The sequence below is a fragment of the Sparus aurata genome, chromosome 3, assembly GCF_900880675.1.
Source record: "Sparus aurata chromosome 3, fSpaAur1.1, whole genome shotgun sequence".
Taxonomy (NCBI): Eukaryota; Metazoa; Chordata; class Actinopteri; order Spariformes; family Sparidae; genus Sparus; species Sparus aurata.
In genome coordinates, this window is record NC_044189.1 from 1,370,155 (window position 1) to 1,388,226 (window position 18,072).

General features: G+C 42.6%; 1 protein-coding gene across 1 annotated transcript in view; it reads left to right on the forward strand.

Moving 5' to 3' along the window:
- The window catches only part of LOC115579545 (tenascin), a 37,381-nt gene that overhangs the window by 11,756 nt on the left and 7,553 nt on the right, over positions 1 to 18,072 (forward strand). Inside the window, exons 6-8 of the mRNA XM_030413093.1 lie at positions 3,645 to 3,760; positions 12,770 to 12,923; positions 13,461 to 13,730. Coding sequence (XP_030268953.1) covers positions 3,645 to 3,760; positions 12,770 to 12,923; positions 13,461 to 13,730 — 540 coding nt within the window. The remainder of the gene's footprint in view (positions 1 to 3,644; positions 3,761 to 12,769; positions 12,924 to 13,460; positions 13,731 to 18,072) is intronic.

An 18,072-nucleotide genomic window follows, 5' to 3' on the forward strand; every position in this document is an offset into this window, starting at 1 on the left:
TCAAGATGCCTGCTATATATCCTCACTATCTTCACTACCATCTGCTGTATCGTTACAGGATGCAGGGGAACTATCTTTTGGTGGCAATAAAGCTGCTAAACCCTCGTAAAATCACATATTTCCTCCATGTTTAAATCTCCCTCTCCGGCGAGTTTGGCTTTGTTTTTTCCCCCGTGTGAATTTGAGGTTTAATACGTCAGGGAGAACACTTTACATGTTTGGTATGTAAGCAGTGCTATCACATCCCAGATGCTTTGTTTTGGTGTAAATCTTTTGTTATAATGACTTAATGGGTCGCCCACACGAGAGCAGACGGCTTGTCATTTCTGGGAGGATGTGGATGATAAATGTTTAACAGACTTTGGAAATGTTGAGCAGTGAAACTCAAGTGTTTGTTGGGATTGTTGGTCTCAACACCTGCATCTCAGAAGAGACACACAACACAACACAACACAACGCTGTGTTTGGTTGTTGTTGTTGGTGTTGTTGTCATTGCTGTTGCCAGGCTACGTTAGCGTATTAGCTCGCCTGCTCGGCACTTCGTCACGCTGCAGTGACTCGAGTGAGGGAACTGTTTCATTAACAGAGCAGCAGGATCCAGATCTGCCGCCCATAAACTTCCCCAGACTGCTGTGTAATGTTTCTGTGCAGCTCCAGGCTAAAACAGGATGAAGACGTGTGGGAGTGTTTAGGATTTTCCCAAATGTGATTGACCTTTTAAACTGGAGGGAAGTCCCATAATTTAAGGAGAGAACATGAGATAGGTGGCAGCGGCAGCAGCTGTCGAGTTTACCTCCATCCACCTGAGTTCATTCACATGTGAAATGTGTGAAAATGTTGCTTTAACTGCAAAATTACATGAATAGAGACACCAGAAATCAAAACCTGGCAGACGTGAATGAACAAGTGAAGATACAACACATTTATTAACATGTTTCACTGCTTTAGCTGCTTCTTCTTCACTTTATTCCCTCAATTTGATGTCAAACGGCCACGTTTACAGGCCTCCAGTAAGTCCAATCTCCCACAATGCACCTCACTCCTCTGTGGAAAACTCTAATAACAGATCTGCTCCTTTATTTTAATGTTTTAATAACTGGTGGTATTTTAATTTACTGAGGCAAAACGTATTTGTATTCTGCATTCAAGAACATAACATAACAAACATCATACCTCCTCAATATTATCATATTAGTGTGACTAAGTCTTGTAAAGAGCCTAAGAACTCTGAGCCTATAATCAATTATTTTCAAATTGTTGTTCACAAGAAGGAAATCAAAGTCCAGGAGAATAACCTTATCTTTAAACCTGAAGAGAAAAGCTTTTAAATCCAGGAAAGTTTTGTCTAAAAGCTTTCAGGTCGATAAATCTCCTAACAACAGCATTTAAATCCCAGAAAATAAGTCTTAGTAAAAGCTCAGTTGTTGCTAAAAGGTCCATCATTTATTTCATTCATTAGTTAATTTCTGTTTCCTCTGGAGAGTTTCCTCTGTCCTGTCGAGTTTGTAACGACAGCTTTTAGTTTTACTGCAGTGACGTTGTGAATTTTGAGAAATGACTGAAAGCAGCCGCTCTGATTAAGAAGATATACATCTACAAAAAAATGCAGACAGTTGATTCTGCCCCCCTGTTAAAAGTAGATAAATCAATAAACAAAGAAAAAAACATTCTTGTTTTATCTGTAGCTTCGTTTCCTGGCGGGTGTTTGGCTTCTCGTCATCTTAATTGTGTTCCAGTCCAGCAGATAAACAGTGAGTCACACCGCTGTAAACATCCTCAAACAGTCCAACACCGTCTCAAAACTGATGGAGCCAAATAATCCAAACAGCTCGAACACTTCCAGCTGCAAACAAACTCATCAAATTAGTAATTACAGCACAGCAGCTAATCCTAAAGCATATGACTCAAAATACAGCAAATCAAAATATAATCGTTTTGAGCGCGTTAGCATCCTGACGTTAGCATTTAGCTCAAAGCCCTGCTGCCTCTCATGGCTGCAGACTCTTGTTTTCACTGTTGAGCATCGAGCCGCCAGAACGCCAAAATTCACAGATAATTACTGAGGATATGACCTCATGTGAACAAGAACAAAAGAGCAAAAACTAAAGAGTTTTTCAATCCTGTTTCCCGTGAGATCCTGCAGTAAAATACTTTGTTTCTGGAGACGAGTTGCTGCTGTTTTCTTTTTGAAATTGATGGGTTGATGGAAAAACTTTGATCTGCAGTTTCTTACATCTTATTTGCGTTGGGGAAACGTTACGTCAGACTTGCAGCGACCCGCCGAGCATGGTGAATTTTTCAGCACTCATTTTTATGAGAAAGTCGTGCAGTAAAACAAATCTGTGAATTATTATCGAGTCCGCTTCGCTGTGTGCGGTTCTGCCAGGCTGAGGGCTTCAGGTTGGCAGCTGCACAGAGCGCCACATTCTTCAGCATCCAACTGCAGCTTACGGTGAAGTGACGTGACGTATGTGACATGTAGAAGGAAAAGGACAGAAAGTGAATGATTGTCAGGGTGAAGCTGCTTCATTAGACATTGTTATATTTAATAACCTCTTGGACAGTCGTCTCTGTGACCCTCTGTCCAAAGATTCGCCAACATGTTTGATTATCAGCTCCTCATATATCAAGAAAATATTCTGTTTCCAGCTTTTCAAACGACGGCCCTCAGATCAGGAGCCCGGACGTGACCCTTAATGACAAAACCATCTCCAGCGTCTGAACTGTTTCAAGCAGCAGGTCAGATCGAAGACAGTTAGTTTCATTGTTGTGGTGCCAGCGAGCAGCGGTTCTGATCGAGTCCGACGCCAAACTCTGATGCGAACGTGGCTCTGTTCTCATCAAGGTGGACGTCTCAATTTCAGCAAAATATTCAGCAGCAGCACAAAAACGGAGGCCGGCAGGTTCATTCGTTCCACCGCATCAATCAGAAGAAACAGAAAAACAGACGTGACAGACTTAACTTTCTCTGTGCAGGAAAGATTCAGGAGGAGAAAGATTCCTTTGAGTTCTGAGTTCTGGGGCACAAATCTTAAACAACCACCAGAATAAATGTCGGCAAATGTACGTTTGTTCAATCCAAAGAACTTTAGATTTCTTTACCGTCAACTTTGAGTGGTATCTTGTGACGACGCTGACTTTGGGACATTTCCAGCTGTGTTTGTAGAGACTAAAACCGAGTATTTTTAATTGGAAGTCGGGCCATGTCCAGCCGGGTTTGTGGCAACAGAACCACTTATCTTGAGGAGACTTTGGGTTATTTCCATTGGTGTTTGTGGAGACCAAAATCAGATTCTTTTCACAGGAAGTCGGCTTGTCTCCTGCCCTATTTATGGCCACAAAAACTGTGTATTGTCAGGGACATTTCCAGCCATGAGAGGTATTACAATCCAAACCAGGATGTTTTCTAACCCTCACCAACTGTTTTTGTGCCTAAACCGAACCGGATCATCAGTAAGAACCCAAACAAAACTCATTCTCGCAGAAACAAACCCAGCAAACATTTATTCCGGTGTTTGGGTTGTAGCGAAGGTTTGGGAAAGATCCTGCTTTGGCTTAAAATAACTGGTTCTGTTGGTTCAGTCCAGTCGTGTAACACTTACAAATGTTAAAACACCACATTGTCTCTCTCTCTCTCACTGCAGCCATGTTGGGCGTCTCTCAGCTGAGCACTCGGGACATCACGGAGACGTCCGTCACTCTGGTCTGGACTCCGCCTCCCGTCCAGTATGAGACGTACTACATCACCTTCAGCAGTCAGGTACGACCCTGTTGACCCGGAGAAGATGTTGATGTGATCAGCGACTGTTTGTCTCTTTGTTTAAACTTCTTCTTCAGTCGTCTGGCTTGAGCTCTTGGCCACACTTCCTCCTGGATTTCAGGTGGTTCTGCTCTTTTTCGTCCGCATCCGTAAGCTTTAAGTAAACCAGCCGAAGTGAACAGAGTACAGAAGAAGGAGCGTCTGTATCTGTATCAGTGACACATTGAGAGTTTTGCCACATGATCTTGATAATCACTGCTCCTGGTTCATCTGCAGACACGAAACTTAGATGAAATTCAGTCAGCAGATGTGACTGACGAGGAGTTTTGAGGATTGTGAGAGTCTGCAGGAGGTCAAAACATTCATACGCTCGTCCCGTCGAGAGGACGGAGACGAACTCAGGACGTCCATCTGAAAACTGCTCCTTGAAATGTACTCAGGATCCGCAGGGAGTTTTTAAAAATGAGGATGAGGTCTGCAGACGGAACCGTCGCCTGAAACAACCTCGTGCTGTCAAAACAATCTGACCTTCGACTAAATGTACTTTCCTCTCCTGTTGACAAGACTTCTCACTGAAACAAGACAAACAACATCCATGAAATCCCATAAAACCCTGAAAAGATGACCAACGATGTCAGAATTTGAGTCACTCAGTTTAATAACATTTGGAAAGTGTAGAAGAGCCACAAGATTAAATTATTCTATCCTCGTTCCAGTTAGCCGGCTCAGTCAGAGATCTCTGTGTTTTCACAGGCGGTGAGTCGAGCTTTTTTAATTTCAAAACACACGAACGGAGATGGAAACGTCTGTCATGTTTCTGTGACTGAAACTGAAGCATATCGTCTCTTGAAGGGTTTAAAAAAGGCTGATTTTAACTAAATTGAAGTTAAGTCAAGTTAACACAAATACTTCTGAATTAGTCGTTTGTCTGTCGTCCACTGAAGTCTGAGCTTTAAACTGTTTTTAAAACGTTTAAAAACATATGTTTAGAGGTCAATTATACTTAAAACCCTAAAAAATGACATCACATTGGGGTTTTTTGCTGCAAACACAGCTGATTTTTTTTGAATACCTTGTTGTTTTCATGCTACATAAGTGTCTCGCCTTAAATGAATCTTTTGAAAACTTCCAACCATTTCAAAACTAACCTGAACTGAATATTTATGAAATCATCGTTATTGTGACTGTCCACTGAATTAAAAAACAGAAGCGTAACGACTGAAACGGTTTCAGATCCAGACAACCAGTTCTTCTCTCCTCCGTTAGCTGAGACGTTGTTTGCTACCAGGAGTTCATCATATTTAATAATCAGCGCTCCGTCTGCACCTGCAGATAAAACTGGATCCTCAAAGTTCCATTCTGCAAATAACAAAGGTAGAAAACATGACGAGGTAAAAGGTAAATACACTTAAACTTCAAAATAAGTTTGTGTTTGAGGTGACGAGAGAAAGAAAACATTTGTTTCTGTCTCGACACAGAAACAGAAACAAACATCTGAGTCACAGGATGAATAATTAATAACCTGTGCTTGAACAAATAAACAAGTATTTATAGATTTAATCTACAACAAACGTCCCGATGTTCATAATAATTCATGCTGGTTTATCCAAACGTGAACAAACAGACACGGTTACGCTGCAAACACTCTGAATGAATCCCACATTTCTGAGGACGACGCAGCCAGAAACACGTTGATGACTCAGACGTCTGACAGGCGACAGAAAAAACAATCTGTGTGATGAAGTCGTGTGTGTGAACCCTCGTAGAGGAAAGCAACACTTCATCTCCTCTGTTTTTAAAAATGTGTTGGAAGATTCCTCTCATCCCCCACAGGATCACAGCAGGCGTGTCGTTAGCGACGGCGTTAGCAACACAAACAGCCTCAAATCAGCCGTCAGACGGAAACCCGGGAACATCTGGACAAACACGACCTGCAGCGTAGCAACAAGAAGTCAGTCGGTCGGGAGCCAGATCCATAATCTCCATCCGATCGCTGCTTCTGGACCTCGTCACCGTCACTCTGATCGTCTCTGACTCTCCAGGAAAATGTCAGCCGAGCATCATAACAGTTTCAGTTTGGGTGAAAGATGAAATCATACACTGCGTGATGTCAATCTGCAACAATAAGTTGATTAATTAATTAGTTTCTAGCACAGGTGTAGTTTGCATACCGGCTGACAAAACAAACGTGTCATTTTAACATTTAAGATGTCAGCTCGCACGTGTTCCACCTTAAAAGCTCGCTCACATGAACAAGTAACGATGGAGGCAGAAAAACATTGACGAAGCTGAAAAGTGCAAACATCCTCATTCAAACCAGATGTTTTGACTGATTGTGGCATCAAATTCTTAACAAGATGAAGTCCGTCGATCTTTTAAACATCATAACTGACTCGTGTACTTAAACCAGCCTCTGGAGGGGAAAAAACAAGGGAAACATGAGAGATTTTTAGCTGAGAACATTTAAAAAATCACTTTATTTATGAACAGAATTCGAAAAAAATACAATTTCGACATCACAACATTTGTGTGTTGTGTTGCAGAGATATTTACTGACATATCCGGACCACTAGATGCATGGCTAACTGGGCTAACCAGGCTAACTACCTTCTAGCAGTAAGCAGCAGTGCTCCGGTGATATTCTTCCCCTGAATCTTACATATTTCACATTTAAACTAATATCACTTACACTCAGTGACTCAGTTTCAGTGATTCTTCAAGCTAAAGAGTCAAACGTCTGCTGCTTCCAGCCTCTTTAATGTGAGAATTTGTTGTTTTTCTTTGTCATTTATGACGGTTGATGAAGCATCTTTGGGTTTTGGACATAAGAAACTAATTAAAGACGTCAGTTTCACTCAGAAAAACAACCACGAGCTTCAGGTTGACGAAGCATGAAGCTTATTATGACCCCGGTTACATTTCTTGTGACACATTAACCTCTGCTGGACACAGTGACTACACAGTGTTGGTGTGTTTGTTTTCAGTAAGCCAAATTAGCTCTCAGCGGTTCTTCTTTGGGATGTTCTCATAGATCATCAGATTAACTGTTGCTAGATCACTTTAAAACCAAAGAAACTTAAAAACAGGAGAATTCTCAGGCAAGTTCTGCAGATGTCAGGCGCCTCTTTCTGAGTGTGTTTACATCATGAGATCAATATCGACGATATGACTCGAAGCTTTGTATCGTGTGTGTTTCCAGATGTTACTGAGTCACCAAAGCTAATGAGGATCATCACCGAAAGCTTTTGAACCCTCAGATATTTCAGCGCGGTGACATTTTTCTTCGTGAACCGGTAACCTCGGCTTCACATGTGACGGTCCGTTCTCCGACACATGTGATCGATCTGCGGCAGGAGGCGTCGTAGAGAGGAACATGACTAATTGTGTCGGTATTCATGAGAGAAGAGAGGACAGAGAACAAAGGAAACGCTCGTCCTAATGACCCAAATCAGTCCGAATGAAAAGTGTCACTGAGATGAAACACACACACACACACACACACACACTCGCTCGCTCTGGGGTTTCTTGATCTCCTCGCAGTGACATCATCGAGGGATTAAACCTCACTAATGACTCCGAGAGACATTTGGACCGGAGAGAAAACATCCACATCGAGATCCAAAAGCTGCGGAGAGGAAAGACAGGATGGATGGATGTGGTGATGATGAGCCCTGCAGAGTCCTGCAGAGTCCTGCAGAGAGAATACGACTGGAACTGATGACAGGATGTGATGAAAACCACAAGACAACCCGTCGTCTTTACTCCATGAAGTCACAGAGACGAGACTGGAGTTAAATAAAAGGAGGAGAAGCGACTGTTGGCTAGTGCAGAAGTTAGCGTAGCTGCTGTAGCATCAGTTCTACCAGAACTGATGCTGAAGGCTTCTCTCTATGAAAACTTGATGCTCTTTGAGTGGCTCCAGCTCTCGCTTCTGTTGATCTGATTGGTCGAAGGTGATCGACAGATGGTTCGTCCAATCACAAGTATTTCTCGAGAGGTCACTTGACTCTGACTCTGCAGGAGACACAACGCGACAGAGACTTTGTCGTGTAAATAAGTCACAGTAAGCTGCTGACGATGTCGGACCTCTGTTGGTTCTCCAGAACTCACCAGATGACTTCATGTAGATCCATGAGGGTTCAGGTTCAGGTGGGCCCGTTTCTCTCTTTACCCTCATTTATCTGCTGGAACTTTGGAATGAACATGGAAAAATTACAGAAAAAGAAGACGAAGGAGAAGAAGCAGGAGGAGGAGAAGAAGAAAGAAAAAAAGGAGAAGAAGAAGAAAGAGAAAAGAAAAAGAAGAAGAAAAAGGAGGAGAAGAAGAAGAAAGAGAAAAGAAAAAGAAGAAAAAGAAAGAGAGAAAGAAGATGAAATAGAAGGAGAAGAAGAAGAAATGGAAAAAGAAAATGAAAGAGAAAAAGAAGGAGGAGAAGAAGACGAAAAAGAAGGAGAAAAAGAAGGAGGAGAAGAAAGAGAGGAAGAAGAGGGTGAACTCTTGTTGTGGTGTATCAGTTCGTGACAGCATTGGAAGGCAGAGACGTTTAGTTTGGACGACTCGTTGCAGCTGTCACATCGTGAGAATCTGCAGCCGACGAGCAGAAACTGAAGAAGAAGAGAAGAAAATTCAGAGAATGAAACCAGAAGAGCGGTGAATGAACAGAGCGCTGGGAGGTGGTGGAGGGAGGTGGAGGAGGGAGGAGGGAGGGAGGGGATGCAGATGTGGGATGCTTGCTGCCACGGAAACATGTAAACACTGTCAAAAACATGGCGGCTGCCAGAGAGATGACATCACCGCTCGCTCACAGCTGTGACACAGAGAGAGAGAGAGAAGAGAGAGAGAGGAGAGAGGAGGAGAGAGGGAGAGAGGGAGGGAGAGAGAGAGAGAGGGAGGGAGAGGAGAGAGGTAGAGAGAGGAGGGAGAGAGAGAGAGAGGGAGGGAGAGATGATTACGAGACGAACAGATAAACAACAACAACAACATTCAGGAGTTTACTTCCTCCAGATATTTATTATTTCCTGGTGACATCATCGATCTCGTCTTCCTCAAAATGTTGTTCACAGCAGCACACTGTCAGCAGAGTTTCAGGCCTGTTAGTAATTATGATGTTGTTGGTTTCTTTGTTATTAATCAGTAAAAAAAACCCGAAACATTTGCACTGTAAACTTTCAGAAACTGCTCCTCACACGTCTTAAAAATCCTTCTTTTCTCCAACCGACAGTCTTAAAACCTGAAGAAACTCAGTTTACAGTCGTATTAAAAACACAAAAACAGTCAGCTGATCGTCACATCTGAGAGGCCGGATCCAAAAACATTTGGCAATTTTGCTCCATAAAGGATTTAAATATTTAGTTAATTATCACAATTATTGTTGATGAACTCTTTTGTCCAACAACTCTGTTAAACTCTCATATATAAACCTTTAAATGGCTCTTTATGTTTTTCCACGCTGCATTAAATGTGCTGCATTTGAAGTTATGTGATGTTTACGCTGAGTTACATATATGTTAGAGCGAAAGAAAGAAAGAATTTGTAAAAGAGTTTGAAACATTGAGAAAATTACTTTAAGACCGAAGAAGCAACAGTGTTGACGTTCTGTGAAAGACATTTACAGAAGTTAGCATGCTAACCAGCTAGCCTCCGTCGTTCTGCTAGTTAGTCTAATAAATAATTAAAATAAACACAAAATGTCCAGAGAGAATTCCACTGTCCACCGTCTGAATTCACGTTCCTCTTTCGCTGAACTTAGACAAGATTAATCACCTCGTTAACTGTTTAACTAGTTCAGCCTGAAGATGTAAAAGCAGCCGGTTCACTACTTAATCTAATAAATCAACAAAACAAACTCACAAAATGTCCAGAAAGGAAATATTTTGATGCCTATTTTCCTTCCTGACCACCAAATACAACGATACACCGTCTGATTTCAAGTTTCTCTTGTTTACTGAAGTAAGACAAGATTAATTGCTTCGTTAGCTCATCATGAAACACACATAAACTGATTTAAAGTCACCAGAACAGTGTTGGTTTGTCTCCACAGTCCTCTCTGGTTCGGTCCAAATAAATCCTCAGTTCACAGAGTAACGTGAAAATATCCTGTCTCTACGCTCTGATGATGTAGTATTCACTTTGCCCTTCAGGATTCTTACTTTCTTAAGAAATAACCTGACAGATTAAAGGTCCAGTTTATAAGAGTTGATTTTTCTGAGTGTTGTATCAAATACTCACACTTTGGAAATGTCATTCAGTCGGTCGCCATCTTAAAGCATGACATGATATTTTAAACACAGTCAACCTCTGACATCTTCAAGCTCTTTTCCAAATAGAGCTTAAAAGTCTTATTAATTAAAGGCATCTTTACAAACAACAGTTTGGATGTGAACATGTTTGACTCTGCTGGCCGTCGTATCTCCCTGTTGTCATCCAGCTGATGACAGTGGAGCCGAGCAGAGAGAAAGTCGTCCTGCGGAGACGTTAGATTAATTTTCCGTTGTAAACCTGCAGACTGAGAGTCACTCGATGGCTCAGTCGGACCTCCCTGTGTCGTCCCTGAACGCCACCGAGCCTCGACTGGTTTTAGAGCGCATCGTGACTTTACTGTCGGGTCAGTCTGAGTGATCTCACCCTCATTTGTATGGAAATGGACGAAAGCGTTTTGATCCAGAACGACCTCTGAGGCAGCCAAAACAGTGACCAGCATGGCAACCGGCTGCGGTCCGTTTGGTTTACAACACGGTATCCATTCATTAGACGGGCCGGAAAACATCAGAGAACCAAAAGCTCCCAGCTGAGTAATTGATGAGTCAGCCTCGGCTTTACACCGAACACAGAGTCACCACACAGTCCGTAATGACTTGGAGGTAATCAGAGATACAAGAGGAACTGTTCACTCCTCGGATATTTCCTCTTGGTTGTCTCGTGTTAAAAACATGTTTTTTAGTCTGAAGGTGGTGAAGCTGGGCCAAACCAGCAGCAACTAACACATCTGAACTCCAATCAATTAAATCAAGTCCTCATGTCTCAACCACTGATTAGTTCAAGTGCCAGTGACTCCCAGAATTACATTGTACTGGAGCTTAACATCATGTAGTTAACGTCAGAGTTTGGTTTGGATCAGGCACCGAAACTAAACTCTTAATGTTTATAAAGAGACCAAAGTTTGGGCTCAAGTATGTCACTGAATATGAGCTGTATAAGTTAAGATATGTACAAGATGTAAGTTGATGCAGATGCTGTGTCACCTGACTACCTCCTTTGCTGCCGTAATAATAATTAAAGCCACTAGAGGTCGCTGTCTAACAAATAAATATCAAAAGGTTTCGTTTGTCTTAGAGGAGACATTTTGGGGAAATGCACTTATTTGCTGTCTTGCTGAGTGTTTTAAGGTTAACACCAATTTTGTGTATATAAAGCTTTAGCCAGCAGTTGGTTAGCTTAGCTTAGCTTAGCTTAGCTTAGCTTAGCTTAGCGTAAAGAATCAGAAGAGGTGGAAACAGCTAGCCTGGCTTTTGTCCAAACATAAGAAAATCCACCTACCAGCACGTCTACAGCTCGCAGATTCATGTTTTATAGTTTGTTTACCTGATCTGCACAGAAACTGAAGGGTTAAAAGAGCTGGTTGTGATCTATATAAAGGTTTTGTAACAGACCTTTCTCGCTCAGGTTCGGTGACTTCCACCAAACTTTCTTTAAAGTGTTAACGGCTGGTGTTACTGTCGGTGCTGCTGTCACGAAGAGAACTGAGTCTGTTCTGTTGTCCTCAGAGCAGAAACTGACAAAAAACAGGACATAACGTGAGGTTGTTCATGTGAAAGCAGACAGAAGTGCTGCCAGACGGACTGAATCACCACTCAGCTTTTATTGTTTTCCCAGCAGAGACAACAGCAAAGTGAAAGTTAGGTTTGTGGAAAACAATCTAACGCTGATTGTGTCGTTACTCTATGCTATATTCAACATGACGTCATGACAACAAGATACAGATAAACAAATTGCTAAAACCAAAAGTGGACTATGTAAGTTTCTCTCTTCTGGTTTCAGGTTGGTCTGGAGACCACAGAAGAAGTTATTCACAGAGCAGAAACGTAACTGCAGCAGACAGAAATGTTTCATTTCAGATGTCTTCAGTCGCTGCGTCATGAAAACAGCCTCTGGTGGCAGCAGCACTACGACTAATTCAGTCTGCAGCCACCAGTTTGTGACTGTTGGTGCTCATTAACTATTTAAAACTAAGCCACGTATTTAAAGTTTATTTTGGACGTTGGAAACCTTCAGAAAACATCAGCTGTTTAAAAAAATGTGTGCAAAACTCCAAATACTCTCATTTTGTAAACTCTGAACGCTCTCCTGTTGAAGCAGCGCCTCGTTTTAATCATTTAAATTTGATTTAACTGATTTAATTTGTATTTCTAGGTTTTTAAATTAGATCCAGTGTCTCTTTATGGTTCCAGCAATCACTGAATATTTAAAGTCAACCTTCAATCACATGAAGAAGTTTGTGATGGCAAGAAACAAAACATCTCGGTGACATCACTGAATCCCCTCTGGAGTGTTTGTGTTCTGCTTCAGTAAAGTCTGATTTTGGATTAGTGTGTGTGTGTGTGTGTGTGTGTGTGTGTGTATGTTTATGTGTGTGTGTGTGTGTGTGTGTGTGTGTGTGTGTGTGTGTGTATGTTGATGCCCTGCAGACAGCTCAGTGTTTCCACTCAGTCTGATCAGACTCATCAGGACGACTGCATCCTGATTCTTTATTATTATTCTGAGGGTTTGGTGTTTGTTTTTTTCTCTGACATCTGATCTGAAGCCAGAGTGCAACTCAAATCAGCAACCAGTTCAGAGATTTAATGGAGTTAATGATCCTCTGTTGGTCAATGTAACCTTTTTTAAACTGTGATGGATTAAAGTTGACAACACGTTCCGACTGTGACAGAAAAAAGCTGTAAAATGAAGAAAGAACTTTATTTAAACTGCTTTTTTTCCTCTCGTTTTTTTTTTCTCGTCTGACCCAAACAGAAGGAGAGCGACCAGCAGATCAGTGTGCAGGTGGAGGGCAGCCTGACCACCTTCACCCAGACGGGGCTGGCAGCCGGTCAGGAGTACACCGTCACCATCACCGGAGAGATCGAAGGCCGGAGGGGAACCGCGAGCTCTGCTGAGTTCATGACCCGTGAGTTTGTCCTTGATTTAATACAACAGACACGGTTCTGTGTTTCTCTTGTCACTCAGAGAAACAGCAGGAGACAAGAGAAAATAGTTCTGAAACCTGGATGAAAGTTTTTAATTTGTTTTTTAAAAAAATGTGTTGAACTGGTCCTTTTAATGTCCTAAATATCCTCAATACATTCATCAAACGTGGCAGATATATTGCAGTTGATAGTAATGATTAGAAATGAAAACCCTCCCAGTAAAAGTGCAGTTTCAGGTGTACTCATTAGAAGACTGAGTTTCTGACCTACATGTTGGCCGGTGTGAGCGGCTCAAATAGTCAAATTGGCAGATTTAATTTAAACATTTCCCTCCCGCTGCCCTTCCTGGGGAAGATTTTATCTGTGGCAGCTGTGAGTTTAGAGAGTAAAGAGGAGGAAACGTGCCGAGCCAGGAAAAAAAGTTAGGCTGAAAAAAGTGTGAGTACCCACTTCACCAGGTAGAGAAATAAAAACACTGTGTCCTTCTTCTTCTTCTTCTTCTTCTTCTTCTTCTTTAGTGATTTCTGGTCCCACAAACCTCCAAGTTGTCAAGACGACCACGACATCAGCCGTGGTCCAATGGGAGCAGTCGCTGGGTGAGATTGACAGATACCGCCTGACCGTCACACCCAACGACGGAGCAGGGAGGAGTCAGGAAATCACCGTCCCATCTGACCAAAACTCCGCCCACATCCAGCAGCTGGAGGCGGGGCGTTTGTATGACATCATACTCACAGCGGAGAAGGGCTCGAGTCGGAGTAAACCTGCAACCACTCAGGTTACTCCAGGTGAGTAGGACCAACGACACTGAACTGCTGACGTCAGTTACTTGAATTTATTTTCCAATTTTCAGGTCCGCTGTGGAGGATTTATTGGTACCAGCACCTGTACTAATTACTACTAGTTATTAATATATAATTATGAAGATTTTATTCCATTTCTGCCAAAAGATCCCTCACACTGCACCTGTAAGACCATTCTGACAAATTACCAGGGATTAAATAAAACGTAAAAGTAATTCCATTAAAGCTGTTTAAAATTTACGTCTTCAGAAGGAACCGGTGTGTTTGGAGCTGAGAGCCACAGACAGTGTTCAGGTGTCCGAAAGTTCTCTTACATGGGATTTGTCCAAAATAACAACAATATAGAATAACTTCAGCCGTATCCCCTCACTTTCAACTTGATGGAAATCCTGTTAGACAGTCCAGCAAACTTGGAAATCGATGTGATAATTCCAAGGTTAAAGGTAGAAATAAGACAAAGGGACATAGTGTGGAAAATAAATGGGGACACATACTCAAATAGGGATTTGTACCACAAAGAAACAACAAAAAAAAACCATATCATATCAAGATAAATTTGAGGATGCTTGAACAAGTGAACAAGTCAAATGTTTCTTGCCCTGACTGTAATCAGGTGAGAACAGACTGGCTCCAGCCAGTGAAGCTTTATGAGTCCTGACACCTCATAATTCAGTGGAAAACATCATATAAAACACATTATAAACGTTACTGTTAAAGTTAATAAAGTGAGGTGCAGCCTCAACACTGCCAGAGAAAAAATAATGTAGAGAGTATTCCTTTAACTGCTCCATTTGCTTGAGCTCAGTCATGATATTTTCCTTCTCCACAGTGACACAGACACCAGCATGTTGAATTCATCCGTCCAAACTTCACATTAATTATATTTTTCAATCTTCTCCCTGCAGGTTCCTCATGGATACCACTGCCCTGAGTTGTTTGATTGCATTAAAACTGCTTTTCTTCCTTTATTAGACATGATCTCTTCTGGATTATTACCATAACACTGAATCAAAATGCTCACTCCCATTACCAACAGTTACCATGGCAGCTTTGACCATGCAGGGTCCTGTTAGACCTGGACAAGATGTCAGCAACAGAGACCAAGAGTTTGACCGACAGGGAAGGAGGGAGGATGGGAGTGAGGCCGACTCCGACACACCCAACAAAGACTCATCAGCCACTGTGATTGCAAGAAATAAACCTCTGGTCAGCAGAAATACGGCAACAAATGGCACTAGGCCCACATTTTCCAAGAAGCCAAATGTTCCAGGCTCTTTCCGTTTCAACACAACCAGAGTTGTACCTGGAGCAAGAAGGTTTGGCCCAGGTCCTTTAAAAAAAAACCCAGGGAAGGTACCAATAGTACCCAAGAAAACTAAACCAGGTGTCCCCATGTTAAGAAATAAGACATTAGCTTTGACTGGGAGAGACCCAAGGGTAGAGACATCAAGCACTGAGAGAGCAGATGCCAAAAATCCAGCTTCAATGTCTGGGACTGATTCAGTGACAAGCGGACAAACTAGCTCAGAGGGACAAACTCTTGGCACCAAAGAGCAACCAGATGTTGTTGGCACGGCAAGCAATGAGAATGACACTGCCCCAGTGTCTTCTGGGCCTACTGGGACTGTTCAAAGCCAAGAGAAGAAATGTCTGAATAAGATTAAAGTGACACATGTCAGATTACCTCTGAAGGACAGAGGCAGTGGGTGTAGAGGCGATGGAACAGTGCTGGGAGGAAAGACATCAGGCTCAAATCAAGGTTCCTCTGAAACAGATGACGTCGACTATTCACCAGATCCTTTACATAAACTTGTGAAGGACACTTTTGACAAATTGAATATCACAACATTTTCTGTCCACCACCTGGCCCAACCATCAAAGTTCTCTGTTGATGCAGAAAAAGTAAGGATGCAGATTTTAGGTGGATTTAAGCCGTTGTCATTGTCGTCATCAGGTGTTCCACCATCATCATCTGAATCACCTTCAGCAGCACCATCAACATCAGCATCCTTTTCCAGCTCAGACGAATCAGATTCAGTTGGAAGCAAGGAACCAGATATTGATTACAGCAAAAGTACGACTGATGTTGCTTCACCCAAAAACAGAAAAGTGCCACCCTCAGGAAAAGTTGGCGTACCTCTTTTCCGCCGCACATCTGGATATGTACGTCGTCCTCAACCAAACATTGGGTGGTTTCAGAACAAAACCCATCCTCATTTGAGAACTCCTCACCCAACCCCTAATTTGAACCTCCTCCCTGCAAGAGAAACGGAGACCAGACATACATCCACAGGTGAATCATTGTCTTCAACATCTTCATCTGCTTCAGAGGAATCATCAGTTGAGGTCAATGTACCAGCAAGAGATACAAGTGGAGACATAGATGGGGCAACTAAACCTGCATCCAGTGGAGTCGAACAAAACAAGAAAAAGGTGCCAACAGAAAGAGGTCGAACTCCACTTCGTCGTACTCCTCTAAAAGGGGGATACCTGCGAAATCCAAACTTTGGACCTCTTTGGAACCGAACTCGTCCAATTTCGAGGCTGCTTCCTCCTCCCTCTCAACCTTTAATTTCTGCATCAGAAACAAGGAAAGAGCAGGTATCTTCCTCTGAGTTGTTAGCCACGTTACCTCCTCCTGGATCAAAAGAATCCTATCCAGCTGAGGGTACAGAGCAAATCAGAGAGGCAAATGAAGACAAAGTTGGGACAAGCATGTCTACGGAGGTCAGTCAGACCCTCAGAGGAAGCGCAGAGCCTTCCTCCCATGAGCCAAACACCAAAGTTGGTTACATCCGTCGGTTGTATGGTGGTCGTTACCCAAACCAGAACCGCACAAACCTAAGACCGCCTCAGCATCCATACAGAGGTCCTGTGCGCAAGCCTTTCCCAGGCAGAAAGCTTAATGGAGGTAGTGGCACGTATGTTAGAAGTCAAACCAGTCAGTTAGAAAAGAGTAATACCCCTGAAATCCCAGATAACCAATCCGTAGAGCAAGGGGCCCCCATTCCTACCCAAGGAGTACAAATAAATCAATCAGGAGAAAAAGTTGTCTCAGAAGTAATCCTAACTGCAGAAACAGAAGGCTTTGACCCTACCCTTAGAGAGCAGACTAACAAATTGGTAGGGGGAGACAATGCTCCAGTCCAAACACTAAAATCTGTGGAAGAAGAAACAAGAACCCCAGATTCTTACTCTGACGTTCAAGCAGAGAGGCTCAATGCTGGTGAAGATCCTGGTTCTACAAATCCAGGTAGACCATCCTTAAAACACGTGTCCAGTCCAAGACTAGTCTCTGAACGGGGGGCCAGTGTTCCTGTCCAAACTATCAAAATTGGGGAAAAACAAACAAGAACCCCAGATTCTAACTCTGACTCAACCTTGAAACAAACTTCAAATTCAGGACAAGGAATCTCAAGACCAGTCTTAGAACTAGCGGACAATACTCCAGTACAAACTACAGAAACTGGGGAACTGGAGAGTACTGGTACTACAAGTCAAAGTACACCCACCTTGAAAGAAACTTCTGATTCAAGACAAGCCTCAGAACAGGGGGACAATGCTCCAGTCCAAAGTATCAAATCTGGAGAAGAAGAAACAAGAAGCCCAGATTCTAAATCTGATATCTATGAAGAGAGGGTCAATGCTGGTGAGAATACTGGTTCTACAAGTCAAGGTACACCTACCTTGAAAGAAACTTCTGATTCAAGACCAGTCTCAGAACGGGGGGACAATGCTCCCGCCCAAACTACCAAAACTGGGGAAGAGGAAACAAGAACCCCAGATTCTAGCACTGACGTCCATAAAGAAAAGATCAATGCTGGTGAGATGACGGGTCCAACAATTCGAGGTAGACCAACCTTGAAACAAACTCCTGATTCAAGACAAGGAGCCTCAAAACGAGTCGTCAAACTGGGGGACAAGGCTCCAATCCAAACGATCAAATCTGGGGAAGAAGAAACAAGAAGCCCAGATTCTAAAACTGATTCTGAAGTCCATAAAAAGAGGATAACTGCTGGTAAAACACCTGGTTATACAAATCGAGGTAGACCCACCGTGAAACAAACTTCTGATTCAAGACATGGAGGCCCTAAGACCACAAGACCGGTCACACCTCCAAAGAGACAACCACCAACAAGAATGAATCCAATGAGACACTACATCAGTGGGAGCCAAAAAACAAATTACACTACAAAAAGACCGACTGACAGTGAAACTGATCAGAGAAGAAGTCCTGATCCCAAGCCTCTGACGGGATCAGATGTTTCTTCTTCCGGAGTCACGAGGGAACCTTTGGACAATGTGGGAGTGACAAACCGGACTTCTG